Source organism: Apodemus sylvaticus, chromosome 22, assembly GCF_947179515.1.
Source record: "Apodemus sylvaticus chromosome 22, mApoSyl1.1, whole genome shotgun sequence".
Classification (NCBI taxonomy): domain Eukaryota; kingdom Metazoa; phylum Chordata; class Mammalia; order Rodentia; family Muridae; genus Apodemus; species Apodemus sylvaticus.
In genome coordinates, this window is record NC_067493.1 from 1,341,532 (window position 1) to 1,363,248 (window position 21,717).

A 21,717-nucleotide genomic window follows, 5' to 3' on the forward strand; every position below is an offset into this window, starting at 1 on the left:
TTCCCAGAAAAATCTCTACAAAGATGTGATGTTGGAAACCTACCTGAATCTCGAAGCTATAGATAAGACTGTTATTTTTTTTTCTAAAGGAAAGAAATGTTTTTTGGTTATTGATGATCTTTTATTATTTTAATTGTGAATAATGAAGATTGAGCTGAATAATTCAGTTTTACTGAATTTTAATTGTAACATTCATAATGCAGTGATAATTCACAGTACCTTGAATTTTGCCTAATTTCCAATAGTATACCATTGATTTTCTGGTACTTTGTTTTAGGCTATTATCAGGGAGACCATCATCTTGAAGAAAATTGTCAAATTAGTAGAAGACATGACAGGTAATTTTTATGTGCAAGCTGATACAAATTTGCCTCTGAGGAAGTGTCCAGATGTTCTGGAGTCTCCATTGAAAAGCAAGAGTGTCAAATAACAGTCCTTTAAGAGTAGCTCTAATTATAATATTCTGACAAAACCATATATGTACCATAAGATCTGATATCTGGTTAGTGTATCCATTTGATATGTAGCTCCTTTAGAACTATGCTATGCACCTGTCAATCTGTATAGTCTCATAGTACTTAGAAATTGTATATTGAATAGAGAAAAATTTATATCAAAAACATCCTAATAAGCATAGTAAGCATAGTAAGATTATCGGGATATTGAAGGAAGCAACACATTTTTTTTTGTTCTAGAACAATGAGAAGATATGTAGCATTCTGCCTCTGATAGACATTAGGAATATGATGTACATTTGCAACTAAGTGGTTTTATAGTTTTATGAGGAATATCCCCAAACTCATAGTGTAGAAAATCTTTACGGGTGCTAGGAATTTGGAAATTTTTCTGTGTATCCTGGTTCACAGTAAAATGTGTTGTAATTCACTCTGTATGGGAAGTTATGAATGTAATTACTGTTGCAAAGATGAGAGTTGTTCAAACTTTCTTCAGATAACTGAAATATATTATATAAAAATCCCTTATATAAAGAGAATGTTATAAATATGAGCCATGTAATAATGATCACAAGTGACTTGAACAACTCATGATGAGGGAGAACACCATAAACATGCAAAGGGCTAAAACCTTAGGATCTGATGCTTTTCTACCATATACCAAATTGTAAGCATAATTCAAACTGATTACATGATTCATAAGAGTAATTAATACAGTAAAGGGTTCACATGTGCTAATTATTGTTGCAGGCCTTTAAGAAGTCATAATGGAGAGAAACCATATGAATATAAAGTCTTTGCAAGATCCAGTCATCTCCAATATCATAAAAGAACACATACAGGAGAGAAACCATATGAATGCAATCAATGTGGTAAAGTCTTTGCAAGACCCAGTCATCTCCAAAGCCATAAAAGAACACATACTGGAGAGAAACCCTATGAATGTAATCAATGTGGTAAAGCCTTTGTACATCACAGTGTTCTCAAAAGACATAAAAAAACACATACTGGAGAGAAACCTTATGAGTGCGATCAATGTGGTAAAGCCTTTGCACAGCACTGTGATCTCCAATATCATAAAAGAACACATACTGGAGAGAAACCTTATAAATGTAATCAATGTGGTAAAGCCTTTGCCTATCACTGTAATCTCCAATATCATAAAAGAACACATACTGGAGAGAAACCTTATAAATGTAATCAATGTGGTAAAGCATTTGCATGTCACAGTTATCTCCAATATCATAAAAGAACACATACTGGAGAGAAACCTTATGAATGTAATCAATGTGGTAAAGCCTTTGCAAGACCCAGTCATCTCCAAAGACATAAAAGAACACATACTGGAGAGAAACCTTATGAGTGCGATCAATGTGGTAAAGCCTTTGCACAGCACAGTGATCTCCAATATCATAAAAGAACACATACTGGAGAGAAACCTTATGAATGTAATCAATGTGGTAAAGCCTTTGCACAGCACAGTGTTCTCCAAAGACATAAAAGAACACATACTGGAGAGAAACCTTATGAGTGCCATCAATGTGGTAAAGCCTTTGCCTATCACAGTAATCTCCAATATCATAAAAGAACACATACTGGAGAGAAACCTTATGAATGTAATCAATGTGGTAAAGCCTTTGCAAGACCCAGTCATCTCCAGTATCATAAAAGAACACACACCGAACAGAAAACATTTTAATGTAATCAATGTGGTAAAGTGTTTTCACCAGGGATAAATCTCCTAATTCTGTGTGCTGGAGAGAAACATAATGAATATGAGCATGAATTAAGTGGGAATTAGGAGGTTATCATAGTAGAATATGATAGACATGGGTGCTTGGGATTATTTCCATTCTGGAGTTTTTTTTTTTTTTTTTTTTTTTTTTTTTTTTTTTTTTTTTTTTTTTATGCTTTTGCAAAGAAGTTTGCTGCACTCGTCTGAAGAGTTTCCTTGAGGTTAAGGTAAAGATGTTTACATTAATTGTATTGACAAAGTAAGTCACGGAACTCACCGCATAGAATTTGGCATGAAAATTTTTAACAAACATAGAAACTAAGAAAGGAACAATAAAAAAAGAAAGGTTCAAAATACAAGGCATCATCAGGAAGTTGAATGAAGTTTAATCGTCTGATCAAGGATATTCAATAGCATTAAAGGAATGTTTACATTAGGACAAGACTACATTCAGCTAAACATATGGATTTGCAGTTGTATGAAAGTGAATTGTATCATGTCAGGAATTATTATTACCTGGATACTGTTTTGATGTAGACACATGAAGATACAATTATGTGTCAAATTGCCAAGAGATAGATTTGGATTCTGGGTTCTGTGTTTAAAATATAAACAGAAAAGCTTACTTCATGTCATGGTGTTACATGCTTTTTAACCCACCATTCACGAAACAGAGTCATGCAGATCTTTGAGATCAAGGTAGATCTCTAAGCAAGTTCCAGGAAAGCCAAGATTAGGCCGTGATGTATTTGAAATATTGAAAGCTGCTGATAATGGAATAGAGGGAGCCGTGTTCCAGCCCCAGTAAGCACCAGAACTCCAAGAATTTTATCATGAAGTGGTGTTGAATATTGACAGAGAATTTTACATTACTTCATGAGATGATCAATTCTTGGTTTTTCTTACACTTTAATCCCATTTTGTTGAACCATCACTGTTTCTAGGATGAAGCCTTCCTCATTGTTAATGGTGGATGATCTTTTGATGTGTTTTATATTTTATTTTATTTGTTTTAGCTTTTAAGTATTTTTGAATCTGTGGTATTAGGGTAATTGGTCTGTAATTCTTTTTTTATCACACAGTCTTTCTTGACTGGATATATGAGTAATCATGGGTTCAGAAAATAAATTGACTAATATTTATTTTGTTTCTCTATTGTTGATACACTGAATTCTTGTTAAATCCTCTTTGAAAGTCTGGTAGGACTCTACCCTAAAACTCATAGACGTGGGCTCATATTGGGGACATAGTTTTAATGAATTCTGTTTTCCTTCATGTTTATGTCAATTTAAGTTGTTTTTCTCTAGTTTAATTTTGGGATGTGGAATCTATTGAGGAAGTTAGCTATTTGTTTTAGAATTTCCTAGTTGGTGGAATGCACCCTTTTTAAACTATTTCTTTACAACTCTCTGGATTTCTTCATTACCTGCTATTTAATCCCCCATTTTATTTTAGATTTCATTAATTTGTATATTCTTTATCTTTTAATAGGGGTTTGTTTATCTTGTCTAATAAAAGGATCAAAAGACCAACTCCATGTCTCATTAATTCTCTGAATTGTTCTCTTTCTATTTTATCAATTTCATCCCCCAACTTGAAAATTTCTTGATGTCTCCTTCCTTTGCTTCTGCTGATTCAGGGTCCATGGGTGTGTATTGTCAACAATGCCCCCATGACCCTGTATAAAAAATCTGTAGGGCTTTTATTTTCTCTCTGCCTAATATACACTCTGGTCAAATTTTCAAGCCATCTTGTGACCACCTTGAGACCAGGCAGCAGAGATGGACGGTGGACAAAAGGCCTCCTCTTACCTTCGACGGTGTTGCAATAACAGTTTGGGTGAGTTAGGGTAAAGCAAGCATAGCGGGGCCAGTAACCAGCTCATAAACCAAACCCAGACACTATTGTGGGTGCCAACAAGTGTTTGCTGACAGGAGCCGGATTTAGCTGTTTCCTGAGAGTCTCTGCCAGTGCATGACACACACAGAGGGGGACACTCTCAGCCAGCCATTGAACTGAGCACAGGGTCAACAATGGAGGAGCTAGAGAAAGGACCCAAGGAATTTAAGAGGTTTGCAGCACCATAGGAGGAACAACAATATGAACCAACCAGTACCCCAAGAGCTCCCAGGGACTAAACCACCAACCAAAGAGTACACATGGAGGGACCCATGGCTCCAGCCACATGGGTAGCAGAGGATGGTCTGGTTGGACATCCATGAGAGGAGAGGCCCTTGGATTCGTGAAGGCTCATTGCCCCAGGGTAGGGGAATACCAGGTCAGGGAAGCAGGAGTGGGTGGGTTAGTGAGCATGGGGAGGGTAGATGGGATAGAGGGTTTTCAGAGGGAAAATGAGGAAAGGGGAGAACATTTGAAATGTAAATAAAATATAAATATAAACATATGTATATATAATATAAAAATATATAAATACATATAAAAATAAAAATAAAAAACTTGGGAGGCAGAGGCAGGTAGATTTCTGAGTTCGAGGCCAGCCTGATCTACAGAGTGAGTTCCAGGAGAGCCAGGGCTACACAGAGAAACCCTGTCTCAAAAAAACAACAAAAAAAAAATAAATGTAAATAAGAAAATATATAATAAAAAATTCTTTAAACAAAACACAACATTACCTCTCATTGTGAACACCTTGAATGGATAAAGTCAATTCACAAGAATCTTAATCACTGCTGTTGTTTGATAAAACACTCTGTCAGGAGAACAGGTTTATTCCAGCTCACGGTTCACAGTAAAGTCCCTCATGGTGGGCAATGCCACTCTGAAGTGTGAAGCAGCTGCTCACTCACATCACGTGTGTAAATAGTCAGGACTCCAAGACCAAAGAACGCCTGCTGCTGCTCAGCCCCTTTCCACACACTGCCCGGGATCCTAGCCAGGGAATGGTGCCGCCCACAGTGGGTGGGGCTTCCCACACCAGTTAAGATAACCAAGGCCGTCCCTTACAGCCATGCCCTGAGGCACCTCCCCCTTGTTAGGATTCTGTCTAAGCTCCACCCCACAGTTACCTGGCAACAGCCAGATATGCTCCACCCCACTGTTACCTGGCAACAGCCTGGTAGGTCTGGTGCACTATAAAAGGGGCTGCTTGCCCCTCCCCCTCCTTATTCTCTCACTCTCAGCTTCTCTCTTGCCCCTTCTTGGGCTCCCCACCCTTCCTCTCCGCTCCCTCATCTCTCCACATGGTCATGGCCGCCTCTGCTTCTCTACTCTCTCCCTCTCTCTGCCTTTCTCTGCCTATATTACCCTCTTGACTCCCCTCTCCATGCCCTGAATAAACTCTATTCTGTAGTATACCTTGTCTTGTGTCTGGTGACCTCAGGAGGAAGGGATGCCTGACAGAAGATCCCCTAATTACAAGTCTTAGCAGGCTTCAGGATTCCAAGACTACAAACAGTTCTGGGTGAGTTTTTTTCACTTCTTCTTCTAACTGAAAGCCCTTTGAAGCCATGTCCAGCAGCCTCGGTTCCTGGGACGGTCAGAAGCAGGCTTCTGGTCAGGGCAGTCTACACCATCACAGGTCGCAAGTTCCAGCATTTTTTCCCTGAGCAAGCTTGCCGAGGGTTGGTCTGGCTCCTCTATACCTTTGTCTTAAATGTTATCCACATCTCTTGGGGACACTTATTGCTTCCTCTGACTCTCAGTCTGCAAGACTTCTGGGCCCTTCATGACACAATTCAATCTGCTGCTGTGTCTCAAGTTGTCTAAGCTCTCAAATATATAATAAAAGGGGTGTAGATCCCAATCAACAGTCCAGCCATCATCAAAGCTGTGGTTTGTCTCTCCACAGAAAGAAAGTGGCTGAGACGTGGAAGATCCTGAACTCACAGCTGGCAAATTACGTGCACTCGACAGCCCATGCTCTTCGTAATCTGCTGTGTTTTTGACAAAACTGAGAAGGTACTCACTTCCTCAGAACCTTCAGGTTATCCATGGAATGCTGAGGGTACGTTCTTGACCTTCTGATATAGAGAATTCTCCAGTTAGTAAATTACACCCTCCCAAGCATTGCACTCTGGTAAATTGGGTGTTAAATCCACAATACTAACATTTATTTGCATTGTCTAAGGAGGCAAGATTCTGCAAATTCTGGTGGTGTAAAACTTTAATCTCAGCACCTATAGGAATGAAGCAGATTGGGGATAGAAGCAGAGGCAGGTGGATCTCTGATCTCAAGGCCAGCCTGGTACTCAGACCTACTTTCAGGATAGCCAGGGCTATACAGGATAACCTAGGCTTAAAGAATAAAATATGTAAACACAAAAGGAGTGAAGCTTCTCAACATAAAATGCTATCACTCTGGATGCTGTAATGGTATTTGATTTAAAAATGAGCCAATACATTCTTCACCCACAATAACTGCAGGAGAAACAGCCAGTCTGCTCAGTGAGGTCCTTGACAGAGGCAGAAATCTAGCTCTTTGGTAGGGTCAAGCCAGGCTATCAAGAATCTGGTCACTGCCTCCGACTCTCTAGAGCAGTCTGGGCCACTTTGGGCCCAGACTTTTTGCCACTCTTGCATCATATGACACTTACCATGTCTCCACAGTGTCTCCTTCAGAGGTGATCTCATTTTTGCCTCTGAGGCAATCTCTTCCAACTAGCTTTCTCAGCATCTCAGCTGAGTTCTCTCTCTGCCATATGCAGGGGACCCACATTTCACACATGTCACACTACCTGTGGGACACCAGCTCTGCTGTTCCCCAATCAAGGAGCCTAAAATTACCCAGGAGAACAGACTCTCAACACTTAATTAATTAATTTGCCAATTATATTTAAATATATTTTTAAAAAGTTCAAGATGTCAATAAGGTAATAACAAAGCCATCTCTTATAGTAAAAGTTCTATCCCAATAGTCTAATTTTAGATATACTTACCTCTGATTGCATCTTGGCATGCTGTATCTCTACCCTCTCGCAATCATGTCTCCTGCATGCATCTCCCTCTGTCTCTCTCCCTAGCTCCTCCTCCTCACTCCCTTCTAATCACTAGCCTCTCACCACCTCAGTGTGAATGGATAAGAATTATCTTTCAGCATCATGCCATTGTCTAGAGTTGAACAATATAGGCAATTCATTAGACAGGCACTGGGGAAAGTCTTCATGGGCCAGCGAGTCTATTTGAGGTGCCTGTTTTCAAGAGCAAAACACCACATAAAATGATCTCTCACTCTCTCTTTTGTGAAAGGGGAAAATAATAGATTGACTTACAGGATCCTGTCTGCCTTATTCCACAAGAGCTGGATAGGATTCAAAGTCCAAGAATCCAGAAGATCTCAGTCCCTGAAGTTGGATGTCTCAGCTGGTGTTCAGTAGAAGATGGAATCACAGACAAGCAAGCTCTAATACCAGTGAAGTAATAAGACTTGCAAGCTAGGAGAGAGAAAGGAGGCAACTGAAAATTTTCTTCCTATGTGTTCTGACATAGTCCTCAAGACGAAGGTGTGGCCCAAATTAAAGGATTGTGTTCCTGAATCAATCTCTGGATTAAAGGTGAGTGTCTTCTACTTAGTGTGGTGACTTTTATCTAAGCACTATGGAGGTGTATCATGAAGCTGGATCTCTGTGAGTAGCCTGGTCTACAAACTGCGTTCCTATACAGCCAGTGGTATTGCAGACAAACCCTGGCTCATAGAAACAATAACAATCACAATGACACAGTTATGTGGCTATCTTGCTCCATATCCAGATTAAAGCCCTGTGCCTTTCAAGTTCAAAGAGATCTGCATTGAATTAGAGTGTTCCTACTTCAAAAACCCTGATTACCTTCAACAAATTAAACAACAAATCCCTTGAAGCTGGGTCCTTAAGTTTTGGATTTTGGATAATTCAAGATGCAATCAAGTTGACAACACAGAATAGAGATTACAGAGTGTATTTCTCTGTATAACTATGGCTTTTCTGAAAATCGCTTTGTAGACCAAAGTGACCACCAATCAAATATCTTCCTGCCTCTGCCTCCCTGGTTCTGAGATTAAAGGAACATGTCAACATGATCTGCTTGGAAATACTATTAAGACTCCTTTCTTTTGCTGGCATCACGAGCAGTTGCTCATCCTGTATTCCCAGCAGAGAGATGGTTAGGGGGAACAGCTAAGTGTAGAGATGAAGCTTCAGGACACAGACTCTCCTCTCCACACCCCACTACCCAGCCTCTCTGTCTGTCTCACATTTTATGTCCTGCCTTTGAAATGAATAAACATAACTTTTACATCCTGTAGTCTCTGTCTGCACAGAAGGCAGGCAGGGATCTCCTGGAATAGCTGAGCTCCAGGCTTCCCTGAACTACAGTGGGTACGTGGATGTCTGCTTTCTGTGTTCTGGGGGAACTCTCCCTGCGAGGGTGAGTGACCCCAAGTACATGGACCAATAAACCTCATGCTCTTGCATCAATCTTTCATCAAGTTTTGTGCTGAGGGGTTGTGCACCTGAGCTCAATCCCTGGGGGGTCTGTTGAGTTACAACAATGTTTGCACCCTGTTGTTTCTAAATGCTGAAAATTCGTCCACTTTCTTTCCATTGTTGAATACATGGTAAAGCTGTCTTTGACAAAGGCACCCTTTAGGCTCTGCACTTGTACAGAATCAGCTGCCTCACGGCCTCGCTGCCCACCTCTGGAGGTCGACAATACTGCTCTCTGCCAGAATCTCAACTGGAGCTGCATTTCTTTCCTTGTGAAGAGGCTTTTCCAGGACAGCACTGTACAGGACATCAAAGCTCTGCTCTCTGAGCTGACTTTCTCGAGCTTGGCTTTGTTTCTGCAGTCACTCTATGGCTATCTTCCTGGTGAATACTTGTCCAGTGTGTAACATGCCAGAAGATGCTAACTGATGGAATCTCACTCACACATGCAGGGTTTGGGGCCAGCTTTGCAATACTGGTTAAGTCCATGATTAATCTGATCACTCCTTTGTTTGTAGTGCCAGGGAGATGTTAATGATCTTCACAACAACAGCAACAACAATAACAACAACAACAACAAAAAGGAGCAGATTTGATGCAACTCACAGCGGGATATTTACTCCTGCTGGTTTGCAGACATCCATGTCTAGTACCACAGTCCTTCAGGACAGTTGGTGTGTGTGTTGGGAGGGGAAGCCCATATGTCTATCATGGCAAGGCTGTATAGAAAGCTGTAAGCAGTGAGTCCATGTCTAAGCATCTAACTAGAAAGCTCTTGTGGCCTTTACCATAGTTGCCTGGTGCTGGGAGTCATATCATAAACTTAATTTCTGTTCACCTCTGCATTGGTGGAGGTTAGGCAAGGGGTTGGCTTGTAAGCTTGGAGTGTAGTTTTGTTGTGGGGAGTGACCTGGAGACTCAGGTCTTGTCGAAGTTGTAACCTGGAAATTCCGGGCTTGTTGGGAATTAGCCTGGAGACAGGGGTTACTTTGGGGCCAATGTGGAAACTAATGTAAGGTACAAGCCTGTTACTTTACCTCTGTTTAAACATAGGTCAGGTTCGCTAAAATGGAGCTGAACTTAAAAGATTTGGCATCTCATGACCACACTGGTTGTAGCTAGAAAAGGAGCCTGGGCAATGAATAAGTCTGGCCAGAAGCATGAATGTTTCTTGGCTCCCAGGTGCAAGCCTGCGACTGCTTCCAGTAGAGGGCGTGCAGGAGCTAGCACTGTGCACTGTCACAGTTCCCCCTGGTCATCTTTATCCAGGAGTGTTTGATACTTGCAGCCTATGCAATTCCCACTAGGCTGCCAACAACCTCTGAGTTGAAATCTGATAGCGATTTCAGACCTCAAACATGATTTTGTTTCTAGGTGCTTTTGTTTTGCCAATGGGATCAGACACTGCCAGGAAGGATACAGTTGGATTTTGTGTGAACCCAAGGTCTAGACCCCATGTGCCTAGGCACCTAACAAAATGCTTGGCATTAGAGTGTGTGTGTTCAGGAGATGTGATGCTGTGCTGTCAGCAGACTGAGCCTAAATCATACCTTGATTGCAAACAACATAGTTGATTTTGTTTCTAGGTTTTTAGTTTTCAACATGAACCAGACTTTGCCAGGCTGTAGTAGGATCCTTTGCAAAAACCTAGAGTCTAGAAACAGTAGAGGAAATACTGGACAGAACTCCTGGCACCTTTGTGCTGGTTTATGAGAAATGTGATCCAGACCCAATTTCATTTTGTTTTCAGGTCCTCTCTGCTCACCATTGTTTCTAAGGGGTATGTTGTATCTCTACACATTTGTCATCCACGTTGATTCAGCACAGGGTTTTCTCAAAGTTTTCAAGGTTACTCCCTGTGTGATGGTTATCTTATGGCCCAGGACACCTGAGAACCAGGTATCTTAAGAAAGTCTTAAAACTTCTTTAAAAAAAAAACATTTAGTACTGTGACCAAGGCTCAAAAACCAAAACAAGAAAACAAAAGACTGAAATGTCTCAAAGTAAAATCCCCTGACTCAGGATGCAGTTGTCTAGAGTTAAACATAACAGGCAACTGATTAGATAGGCAAAGAGAAAGGGATAATGAGCCAACAAATATATTTGGGGTACCTGGTTTAGAGAACAGTGTATCCTGATCTGTATCCACTTCACACTCCACCTTTTTCCTAGGTCTATTTCAAGAAGAACACAAATTTCCAGCATTTCAACACTTTTATTAAGAAAGCTGTAAAATCAATCAAACAAACAAACAAACATGAAGTAGCTGGCTGCAAAGACCCAGTTGCCTTTGTATGTGCCTTTGTTGTGATACAGGAGCTGACAGAAGATCCCCTAAGTGCAAGTCTTAGCAGGCATCATTGTTCCTGGGCCCCAAACTAAGTTCTGGGTGAATTTTTTCACTTCTTCTTTTTCTAGCTGAAAGGCCTTTGAAGCCATGCCCAGTAGCCTAGGTTCCTGGGACTGTCAGAAGCAGGATGCTGGTCAGGGCAGTCTCCACCATCATAGGTCTCAAGTTCTAGCCCTTTGTCCCTTAGCAAGCTTGGTGGGGGTTGGTCTACCTCCTCTAAACCTTTGTCTTTGTTGTTGTTTACATCTCCTGACACCACACGTGACTCCTTCTGACTCTCAGTCTGGAAGACCTCTGTGCTTTTCTTCACGGCACAATTCAATCTTTGGTAGTATCTCAGGTAGTCCAAGCTCTCAAATACACAAAATGAGTATAGATTCCAATCAACAATCCAGCCATCCTCAAAGTGGTGGTTTGGCTCTCCACAGAAAGAAAGTGTCTGAGATGTGGACGATCTTGTACTCAGGGCTGGCAAGTCACGTGCACTCAGCCATCCATGCTCTTCAGAATCTGCTGTATTTTTGACAAAACTGAGAAGGTACTCCCTCAGAATCTTCAGGTTATTCATGGAATGCTGACGGCAAGTCCTTGGCCTTCTGATATAGACAAGTCTCCAGTGAGTTAATTATACCCTCCCATCCATTACACTGTGGAAAATTGTGTTTTAAACCCACCATCCTACATTCTATTTGCACTGCCTAAGGAGGCAAGATTTTTCCCAGCCTGGGGGTGCAAGAATTTAGTCTTATCACCTAAAGGAAAGGAGCAGATTGGGGATAGAGGAAGAGCAGATGGATCTCTGTTCTCAAGGCCAGCCTGGTAGTCAGACCTAGTTTTAAGACAGCTAGGGCGACACAGGAAATCCTAGGCTCAAAAAACAAAACAAGCAAACAAAAAAGGAGTGAAGCTTTTCAAATTAAGATCCCATCACTCTGGATACAATTGTCTAGAGTTAAAATTATAGTGGACTGATGAGACAGGCAGTAGGGGAAGTGCACATGGGTCAGTAAATCTACTTGGGATGCTTGTTTTAAAAAGTAAAAGATCACAGAGAGTGATCTCTCACTCACTCTTTCCTGAAAGGGGATTATATTAGAATGACTTACAGGATGCAGTCTGCCTTATTCCACAACAACTGGATGGGAAGCAAAGTCCAAGAATACGGAAGTTCTGAGTCCATGAGGCTGGATGTCTCAGTTGGTCTTCAATAGAAGATGGAATCACAGACAAGTAAGATCCAATGACATGTAAGTAATAAGACTTGCTACCTAGGAGAGAGCAAGCAGGCAGTGTGAAAACTTTGTTATATAGGCCTCAAGATGAAGGTGTGGCCCAAATTAAAGGTGTGTGTTCCAGATTCAATCTCTGGATTGTGAGTGTGTTCTGCTGGGTGTGCCTATGCAGACCTTTAATCCAAGCACTGTGGGAGTGAATCATGCAGGTGAATCTCTGTTAATAGCGTGGTCTGCAAAGTGAGTTCCAACTAGGTGAGAAGGGAAGTGTAGTGCTAGGGAAATATTAGTGATCTACAAAATAACAGATAGCCGATCTGATGTAACTCATAATAGGGTTGCTATTTTATTATTTTATTTTATTTGAATTAGCGTGGTCCCCTCCAAGGAACCAATGTCATGGAGGATGGTTGTGGTGGTTGAGGTCAATGCAAGAGCCAGAACAATGGAATGAGGCCTGGCTAGAAGCCTAAAGTCTCCTTTTGCAGATCTTCAGTTCTCCTACAGAGCTGCAGACAAGCGACTTCTTCACCACAGAGGACGCTGCAGCTGGTGGTGATCTCTGTGCTCACACCTTGCATCCCCTTCTCTAGTAGCTATGACTTCTCCCCCAAGCCAAGTTCTGCTAGGCTGTCAGCAGGCCTGAGTTGTTTTTCCGCAGGTGATTTTATACCTCATATGGGGTTTTGCTCCTCTGAGCATGCGGTGTGATAACAGGATTTGATTGTGACAGGCAGGCAGATGTGGAATTCTGCAGAGAGCTCTGGTTCTGGAACTTGTGCTCCTAAAGCCTGACCAGAACGCATGGTGCCCAGGTTCGCGGATGGAGATTCATTGCAGGTGCTGAGATTTTTTTTCCTGACAGCTCAGCCTCCTGACATTTCAAAAAGCAGACTTTATTCTGTCCACCATAGGTAAAAGACCCATTCGCCCCTACAAGTGTGTCAATACTTCCCACACTGTCCCCCTCTCAAGCAATGTAATAAACTCAGTGCAAACAAAAATCCCCTTGCAACTGCTTTCCTTTCGGTTTGCCTAAGATTTTCCAGATGGCACAGACAAGTGCTCAACTGGTATTCTGTCTCAGCTGGTCATTTCATCTAGCTGTAGTTTCCCTGTTGCCTTGGGGCCATCGTCCAAGAGTACACTTGACAAACAGGGAAAACACAGGACAAACCCGGTTGTTTTTCAGAAGACAGTCCTTCTCAGCTCCTTCCTGCAAGTGCATAGGTGTTTTTCCCTCTCAATTGGCTGTCAGCTAGTGTAGTCTGTCCACTGAGGCAGAACTATGCTTTTCCCAATTAGAAAATGGGCACTTGAGGCACAACAGGTCTTAATGTTGGTTATGATGTTGTAATGACTCATGAAAATGCTTATTACAGTCCTGATTTTTGCTATGGGCATGTGCCAAGAAAATGGACATTTGTGTTGTACATTACAGTTGCCTCACCTGTTATGGTTTGCAGCCATATATTTAGACAAACCTGGTGAACAAATATGTGAATCCTAGTATCCTAGTCTCTAGCCGGTCTGCTTAGCATACTACTCATCTGTGGGGTGTTTTTGAGGCAGTCGCTATCAAGTAAATGCTAATGACTGTTACTATTTCCTAAGCTTGGTAAGTCCTTTACATTATAAATTCTACTCTTCTCCATCACAGGTTAATATGGCAGTGCTCCCCAATGTATGAGATGCCTTTTAACAGATTTACACAATTAACTGCAGGTGGATCTTACACATAAGTGGCAAATGCTGAGGGCAGGATTTGTATAAGAATCAAAAGAAACTAGGGCTGTCCATGTTTGGCATCCTGCCCATGACATTTCTACAAGCAAGCCCCTGGTCCAAATGTTTTGAGCAGATTCAGCCATGGTAGTGAAGTTACTCAGAGGTCACCATCTGATGTACCAAATGAGGAGCACCACAAGGGACCTCAAAGATGGCCACATCTGGCTACATGTGACTGATTCTTCCCATCCAGCGCCAGGGAGGACCCACCACCCCAGCTCCAGTGCTCACCCACTTTCTCCTCTTCATGGAGATAGACCCTGTGCTCAACATGTGTCAAAAATCGAACTTTCTTGAGGTCAGCACACAGCAGCCAAGAACATCATTCAAAGCAGGACACAGAGAGTCATTCAAGCTGGTTAAGCTAAAACAAACTTCAGCAAGGCACCAGGAAGAACCTCCCTGTCAGTCTGATTGGCAGGTCTGCCTGGTGTCCTTGATTGGCCAGTGCTTCTTACCTGTCCTCAAGGTTAGAGTGTGCTTCCAGTCCTGTGCTAGAACTTTCTTATATCTCAGGTCAGGTTTGCACTCCCATAGCATTTATGCCTGTCCTCCAAGAATGTCATCCATCTGCACTCCCACCCAGCCCTGGAGGAGGACACACCATTGCAACTGAGGCTGTGAGGGGTTGTTCAGCTGCTTTCTCTTCCCCTTTGTGGGCAGTGATCCTGCACTCATCGTGACCTGACTTGATAGCTTGTTTGAGAATTCAGCACAGCATTTTCTCTCCTTCTTTCTGATATCTAGGGGGATAACCTGTTACTTGACTTGCACTGGAGGTATAAAGCTGGACCATCAGAAGAAGAAGCCCAGTAAAGAGCCCAGGCTCTTAACATTAATGAGTGATTTTAGGAAACGTGTTTTCTATGTGGCTTCATACAATACCCTTCTACTAGATGATACATATGAATAAAACTTGGGAGAAAATCAGGAAACAGATGACAAATAGTGTGGAAAACTACATATAGTCATCACATGTTTCTCAATGGCAAGGTGGGGAAAAAACCCACAGTTGTGTTAGCACAGATTCTCTAGATCAAAATATCTCATAGAGAGGGTGAATTTTTCTGTGTATGTAGAAAGAAGATTTATTATAATGTCTCAGAGACAGTTGTCCTCTTCTTCTAATAATGACTGTCTGCCAAGGCCAAGGGAAACTTCAAAATCAAGGACTTATCTTCCAGTGAAAGGGAGCTGCAATTTCCCTGAGCCCAGCATGAAGCCAGAAAAGAAAACTCTCCTTTCCTAAAGTCACTGTTTAAAGTTAATAGCCTGGGCACCCTTTCCCTTGTGAGTCAGATTGATATCTTCAGTGCACCTGAGGAATGGGCTATGCAACTTATTAACCTTGATTACATGAAGAGGAAGGCAAGTGCTCTGAGGAAAGCTCAAGGAAGGTCTGAATTTAGGTCCTGTCAAGTGCAGGGTCATTGCTAACAAGGAGAGTAGCAGGCAGCTGAGTAGCCTGAGGTGGAATAGTGGGGTCCTTCCATAGGGCTGCTTGGTGGGAAAGTCCTCTTGCAAGGCAGGGCACAAATGCTAAGTGAGTGCAATCCACTCCAAAGATCTGTAAAAAATTTCACCCTGGACTAGAGGCACAATTTAACTGTAAGGTGTGATAAGGATTACTGGTCAAACCAGAACTCAAGCCAGAACTGCCATTCAAAGCAAGAGGCGGGATCTTCCGGGTACCTTTCTTCAAGTTCCCTGTGGCTTTGCAGACCAGGATAGTTCATTGTTTCCTGATCTGAGCTCTGCTGTTCTGTGTTGTGCTGTGAGGGGACCTCGGGCAAGCCCTAAAATCTGAACATGGTAAGCACAGTATATCTTCCCACAATGGGGAGGAACAGGTGGCTGATCAGAGGGTGCTGAGGTGCAGGCTCCTATCAGTGATTGGATGGGAAACATCAGCTAGATGCTACTACCTGTGCGGTTTCTAGTGATGCTTCTTACTTGCTAAATAAGATGGAGACCTCTGAATATCATTACTATCAAGGCTGAATCTTCCCAAATCATTTGTACCATTGGTTTGCTTGTAGAAGCATCATGGATGCTTTTCTTGATTCTGAAGGTTATTTCCAAAACATATTGTGTTTTACACTACACATTGAGAGGGCAGGTATGAAACTAATAGGGCTATTTTAACCTATGATTTGGTTTTGTTTCATTTTTTATTGCAGTTTTCATATTTCTTTATATGTATAGTGTTTTGGATATTTTGTGGCAAGGAAACTTTCTTTGTTTCACTCTATTTGGTATTTTGGATGCTTCATGTACCTTAATAGGACTCTTTATCTTTAGTTTAGAAATTATTCATGTAAGATTTCATTAAAACTATTTTCTTGACCTTTGAGCTGATATTCTTTTATTGCAGTCAATTGAAGTCTTTGCTTTTGATACATTGCGGTGTTCCTCATTATTTAGTGCAAGTAAAATTTTATACACAAATTATTTTTTGACCAATAAGTCCATTTATTCTATTTATCTTAATTTCTTGTTTAGTGTGTGTGAACCTTGCCTCTGTAGTCGTCAACGTGCGGGCAATTTCAATGGCCTGCTCTCAGGGACTGAGCTCCTGCTTAAGTCATTACCTGCCTCCATCAGCTGCTGCTGTTGTCAGGTGTGCTTTATATACATGGAGCACTAGCTTCAGCTGCTCTCTATATTTGTTCCCTGTTTCTGTTCTCTACTCAAGCCCCCACTATAGGCTTTCCCTATTCTCATCCCAGGCTCTCTGCTCCCTATATGTGTTCCAGTCCACAGTTCCTCTTGTGCACCCCTATCCCTTCCCCAGGTTCTCACTCCTCTCCTTTCCACAAAACAACTTCTTTTGTATCAGAACTCTTGCGCGTTTTAATTTTTGAGGACCTGCTGTGACAGGACACCTTGTATTTCTTGTTGACATATTTTCCTGGCTTATGCAAATTAAATTCCTATGCAGATATCTAAGTATCTGGGTTTGTGGTTATAATATGCCTAGATACTTGTCTCTGGGTTTGTCTTGTTTAGGTTGTAATTTTATTCCCAAGGTATTGTTTGCTCTTTGTATTTTCAGAGAATGTTGACTGCGTTTTTCCCATTTTACTGACCTGTTTGGTGGGTATGTTCAAGAGGGAATGCTTGTTCATGTTGAAAGCTGGCAGAAGTCTCAGGCAGGAAATTATGATCTTAACAATCCCCCAGGAGACTTAGTCAGGAGAGAGGTTATGCTGTCTCTGGATTTTGTACAGTGTTAGGTAGAGCTGTGTAAATTGCATGTGGGATAATAAATAGTGTGGTGAATCTTATGGAAAGCCTAACTTTTCTCCTGGCAGGCATGGCATGTGGTTGAAAAAGGAGTGTACACTCCTGTCTACTGGAAGAGGAAGGGTTTATTCTGTACCATTTTATATTGAAAAGATAGGACTTGCTTTCTGATTTTAAAAGATTCAACTTTCTAGAAATTGCCTTGAGTGTCAGAAGACACTTTAGAATTTGAACCGTGTAGGAGCTCCAGCAGACTATTAGGATCACTGTAGATTGAATGCATTTTCATCACAGGATAAACATAAGCCTATAGTATCCAGGGTCAGAATGCAGTTTATTGGGTCCCCTGGGTATCCCCAAAACGTGGGGCTTCAATTGTCTGCTGGGTTAAATGCATCCTCTTCCAATGAGGCCAGACATTGGAGTACAGTTAAAGGAACAGATACCAAAGATAGGCAGCAGCTTTAGGGACACTGCCTGTTCCAGTTGTTGGAGGACCCTCATGGAGACTATCCTGAACTTCTGCTGCTTATGTGCCAGGGGCCTTAGTCCAGCCTGTGTCTGCTATTTGGTTGGTGGCTCAGTCTCTCAGTGTCCCCAAGGTTACAGGTTAGTTGAGTCTGCTAGACTACCTGTGGAGTTCCTACCATCTTCAAGGCCTTCAATCCTTCCCCAAATCTCCTTTAAGCATCTCCAAGGTCCATCCCATGTTTCACTGTGGTTCTCTGCATCCATTTCAGTCAGCTGCTGGGTGAAGCCTCTCACTGATCACTTATGAAAGTCTCCTGTCTGGGAGCATAACACTGTATCCAAAATAATGTTAAGGATTGGAGATTTCCCATAAGGTGTGTCTCCAGTTGGGCGAGTTTTCGTTGGGCATTCCCTCATTCTGTGCTCCAGGTGTGCCCCTGCTTTTCTTTTAGTTGGGACATATTTTGTACTCTGTGTTTACTGTGCTGTAGTTGAAACTGATCCTTCAGGTTTCTTCTCATGCTCCCATACAGTCAATATTTGGACTCTGTCCCTAAATCACATAAGATGCTTTAGCCCCATTTGCATATAATGCTAAGCTATTTTGCAAGCCTGGTGTTTTAATATTTTTTTAATTCCTTTGTTGTTTTCAAGACAAAATCTCTCTGTGAAATCCTTCCTGTCCTGATAGTCAATATAGGAACCACATAAGCCACCTGACATGGTTTAGAACAATAAGGATATGCTTTTGTGAAAAATTTAATCCTCAGGTTTCACTTTGAAATTTGGCCAAATACATAGGTTATATTCTAATTCTCAAGTTGATGTATGTTCATTACGTCAATACTACCTGGGCCTTCAGAGTCTTTGGTTCCCAGGTGTATGATGTACTTCCTCACACTTGTGAATGTTCTGAAATGTTTGAATAAATAGTATTTTGCCTATGTGTATGAATATGAATATCATATGTCTCTTCATTACTGTTGTCATAAGATGGCCTCAGAACTCTTGATCTTGAAGTAATGAATAGATGTTGGTCCCCATGCTTATGTGAGAAATTGACGAACACAATGTGGAAGACCAGTTAGAGCTTTCCACTGCTGAGCTCTCTCTCCTGCCCTACATTGCTTATTTATGATCAACATTTATATTACTGTATTTTCATCTGTTCTTTTGTAACTGTTTAAGCACTCATTCCCTTTTAGCAAAATTTTATTAATTTTATGGCTTAAACTGTTGCATTTCATGCTTCTACAAGATGGATACGGATATCAAGTGAATGTATAATTCGTTATGGGAAGTTTTAGTATAGAACTCTAAGTTCTCTATCATTTTTATTTCCTTGGTGGATTTTTATAGGGATTGAGGTTCTTAATATATAACTTTTGATCTCCTAGAACATGATACATATGACATGCTGCCATCCAACTCACTGACATACACCTGTTTGTATGTCTGTGATTGAAGTCATGGGCAAATACATCCAGTTTGCCCATCACTCTTGTAGTTAGTAAATGTTCACACAAGTTTTCAGATGTGTGCTCAATGTTGTGGATCTGTTTATCCTGCATCTCCCTCTCATTAGGCATTTCGCTGGCAAGGCTGTATCCTATACAAAGTGTTCAAAAGCAACACAGGTAAATCTTATAATTAATGCTCCTTCTAAAATGACACAGTGATTGTAAATTCTGAGTCTGAATATAAGTGGAGAAAGTGCTAAAATTAGATGAATATTTTTTGAAAAAGCATGTATTTCCTTTACATTGATGTTAGTAAGATGCTTTGTGTTGTATACATGTATGGGAAATATAGGATGCAGTGACTTTTGATGATGTGCATGTGAAATTCACTGAGGAAGAGTGGAATTTGCTGGATCCTTCCCAGAAGAATCTCTACAACGATGTAATGTTGGAAACCTACCTGAACCTCAAAGCTATTGGTAAGACTTATTTTTTTCTAAAGAAAACAAATGTTTGTTGTTTATTGATAGTCTTTTACTATTTTAATTGTGAATAATGAAGATTGAGCTGAAAAATTTAATTTCACTAAATTTTCACTGTAACATACATGGTGCAGTGAAAATTCACAGTACCTTGAATTTTTCCTAATTTCCAATAAAATATCATTTAATTTTTTATATTGTGTTTTAGGCTATAATGGGGAAGACCATCACCTTGAAGAACATTTTCAAAGTAGTACAAGACATGAAAGGTAATTTTCATGTGGAAGTATTACAAATATGCCTGTGAGGAATTTTTCATATCTTTTGGAATCTCCAACGAAAAGCAAGAGTATGAAATAACAGTCCTTTAAGTGCAACTATGATTATAAGATCCAATATCTGATTTGTGTATCCCTTTGATAAGTAGCTACGGTAGAGATGTGCAGTGGACCTGGCAATCTATATAGTCCCATAGTGCTTAGATATTGCACATTGAATATTGATAAATTTAGATCCCAAACATTCTAGTAAGCAAATAGTCCATAGTAAAATTGGTGATGCTCATATTCTTATAGTAATATGATTAAGTTTTGTGAGCGGGCATTTTATGAGAACCAAGAATTTTGTTGTGGAGAAACATTATATTGCACATGTTATGAGGAATACACAATCAAACAGTGTAAATGCAATGTGTAAATCTTTCATTTGTCATTTTTTTCAATTAGGTATATCATGTGTCCTGATGGATAGAAACCATGTGAGCATAGGGATATTGTAAGAAGCAACATATTTTTTTTCCTAAAACAATGAGAAGATATGTAGTATTCTTCTTTTGATAGACATTAGGAATATGATATATATTTGCAATTAATTGTTTTTCTAGTTTTATGGGGAACATCCCCAAACTCATAGTGTAGAAAAAGTCGATGGGTTCTAGGAATTTGGAAATTCTGTATGTCCTGGTTCACAGTCAAAAGTGTTGTATTTCACAGTACAGTTAAATTTATGAATACCGTCAGTGTTATAAAGATCAGAGTTGTTCAAAGTTTATTCAGAAAGCTGAAATACATTATATAAAAATCCCCAATTAAAAGAGGATGTTATAAATAGGAATCATGTAATAACTGTCACATGTGTCTTGAATAATTCATGATGAGGGAGAACACCATGAACATACAAAGTGCTAAAACCTTAATATCTGATGCTTCCTTACCATTATACCAAATTGTAAACATAATTCATATTGATTATATGATTGATCAGAGTAATGAATATACTAAAGATCTCATTTGCTAATTATCGTTGCAGTGTTGTAAGAAATCGTAGTGGAGAGAAACCCTATGAGTGTAATCAATGTGGTAAACCCTTTGCACAGTGCAGTACTTTGCAATATCAGAAAAGAACACATACTGGAGAGAAAACTCATAAATGTAATCAATGTGGTAAAGCCTTTTCATATCACAGTAATCTCCGAAGTCATAAAAGAACACATACTGGAGAGAAACCTTCTAAATGTAATCAATGTGGTAAAGCCTTTGCAAGACCCAGTCATCTCCAATATCATAAGAGAACACATACTGGAGAGAAACCTTATGAATGTAATCAATGTGGTAAAGCCTTTGCACAGCACAGTCATCTCCAAGATCATAAAAGAACACATACTGGAGAGAAACCTTATAAATGTAATCAATGTGGTAAAGCCTTTGCACAGCGCAGTACTCTCCAATATCATAAATGAACACATACTGGAGAGAAACCATATGAATGTAAACAATGTGGTAAAGCCTTTGCAGGTCACAGTCATCTCAAATATCATAAAAGAACACATACTGGGGAGAAACCTTATAATTGTAATCAATGTGGTAAAGCCTTTGCAGGTCACATTGATCTCCAAAGACATAAACTGACACATACTGGAGAGAAACCTTATGAATGTAACCAATGCGGTAAAGTCTTTGCAAGAACCAGTTATCTCCAGTATCATAAAATAAAACATACTGGAGAGAAACCTTATGAATGTAACCAATGTGGTAAAGCATTTGCAATAGCCTGTCATCTCCAAAGACATAAAAGAACACA

General features: G+C 40.5%; 1 protein-coding gene across 1 annotated transcript; it reads left to right on the forward strand.

The window, feature by feature from the left end:
- Positions 1–28: 28 nt before the first annotated feature.
- LOC127672658 (zinc finger protein 431-like) lies at positions 29–21,376 on the forward strand. Its single transcript, XM_052167962.1, has 4 exons — positions 29–59; positions 275–313; positions 1,250–2,135; positions 20,965–21,376. Exons 1-4 carry the CDS (start codon positions 29–31, stop codon positions 21,374–21,376), a joined length of 1,368 nt encoding a protein of 455 aa, XP_052023922.1.
- The last annotated feature ends 341 nt before the right edge of the window (positions 21,377–21,717 follow it).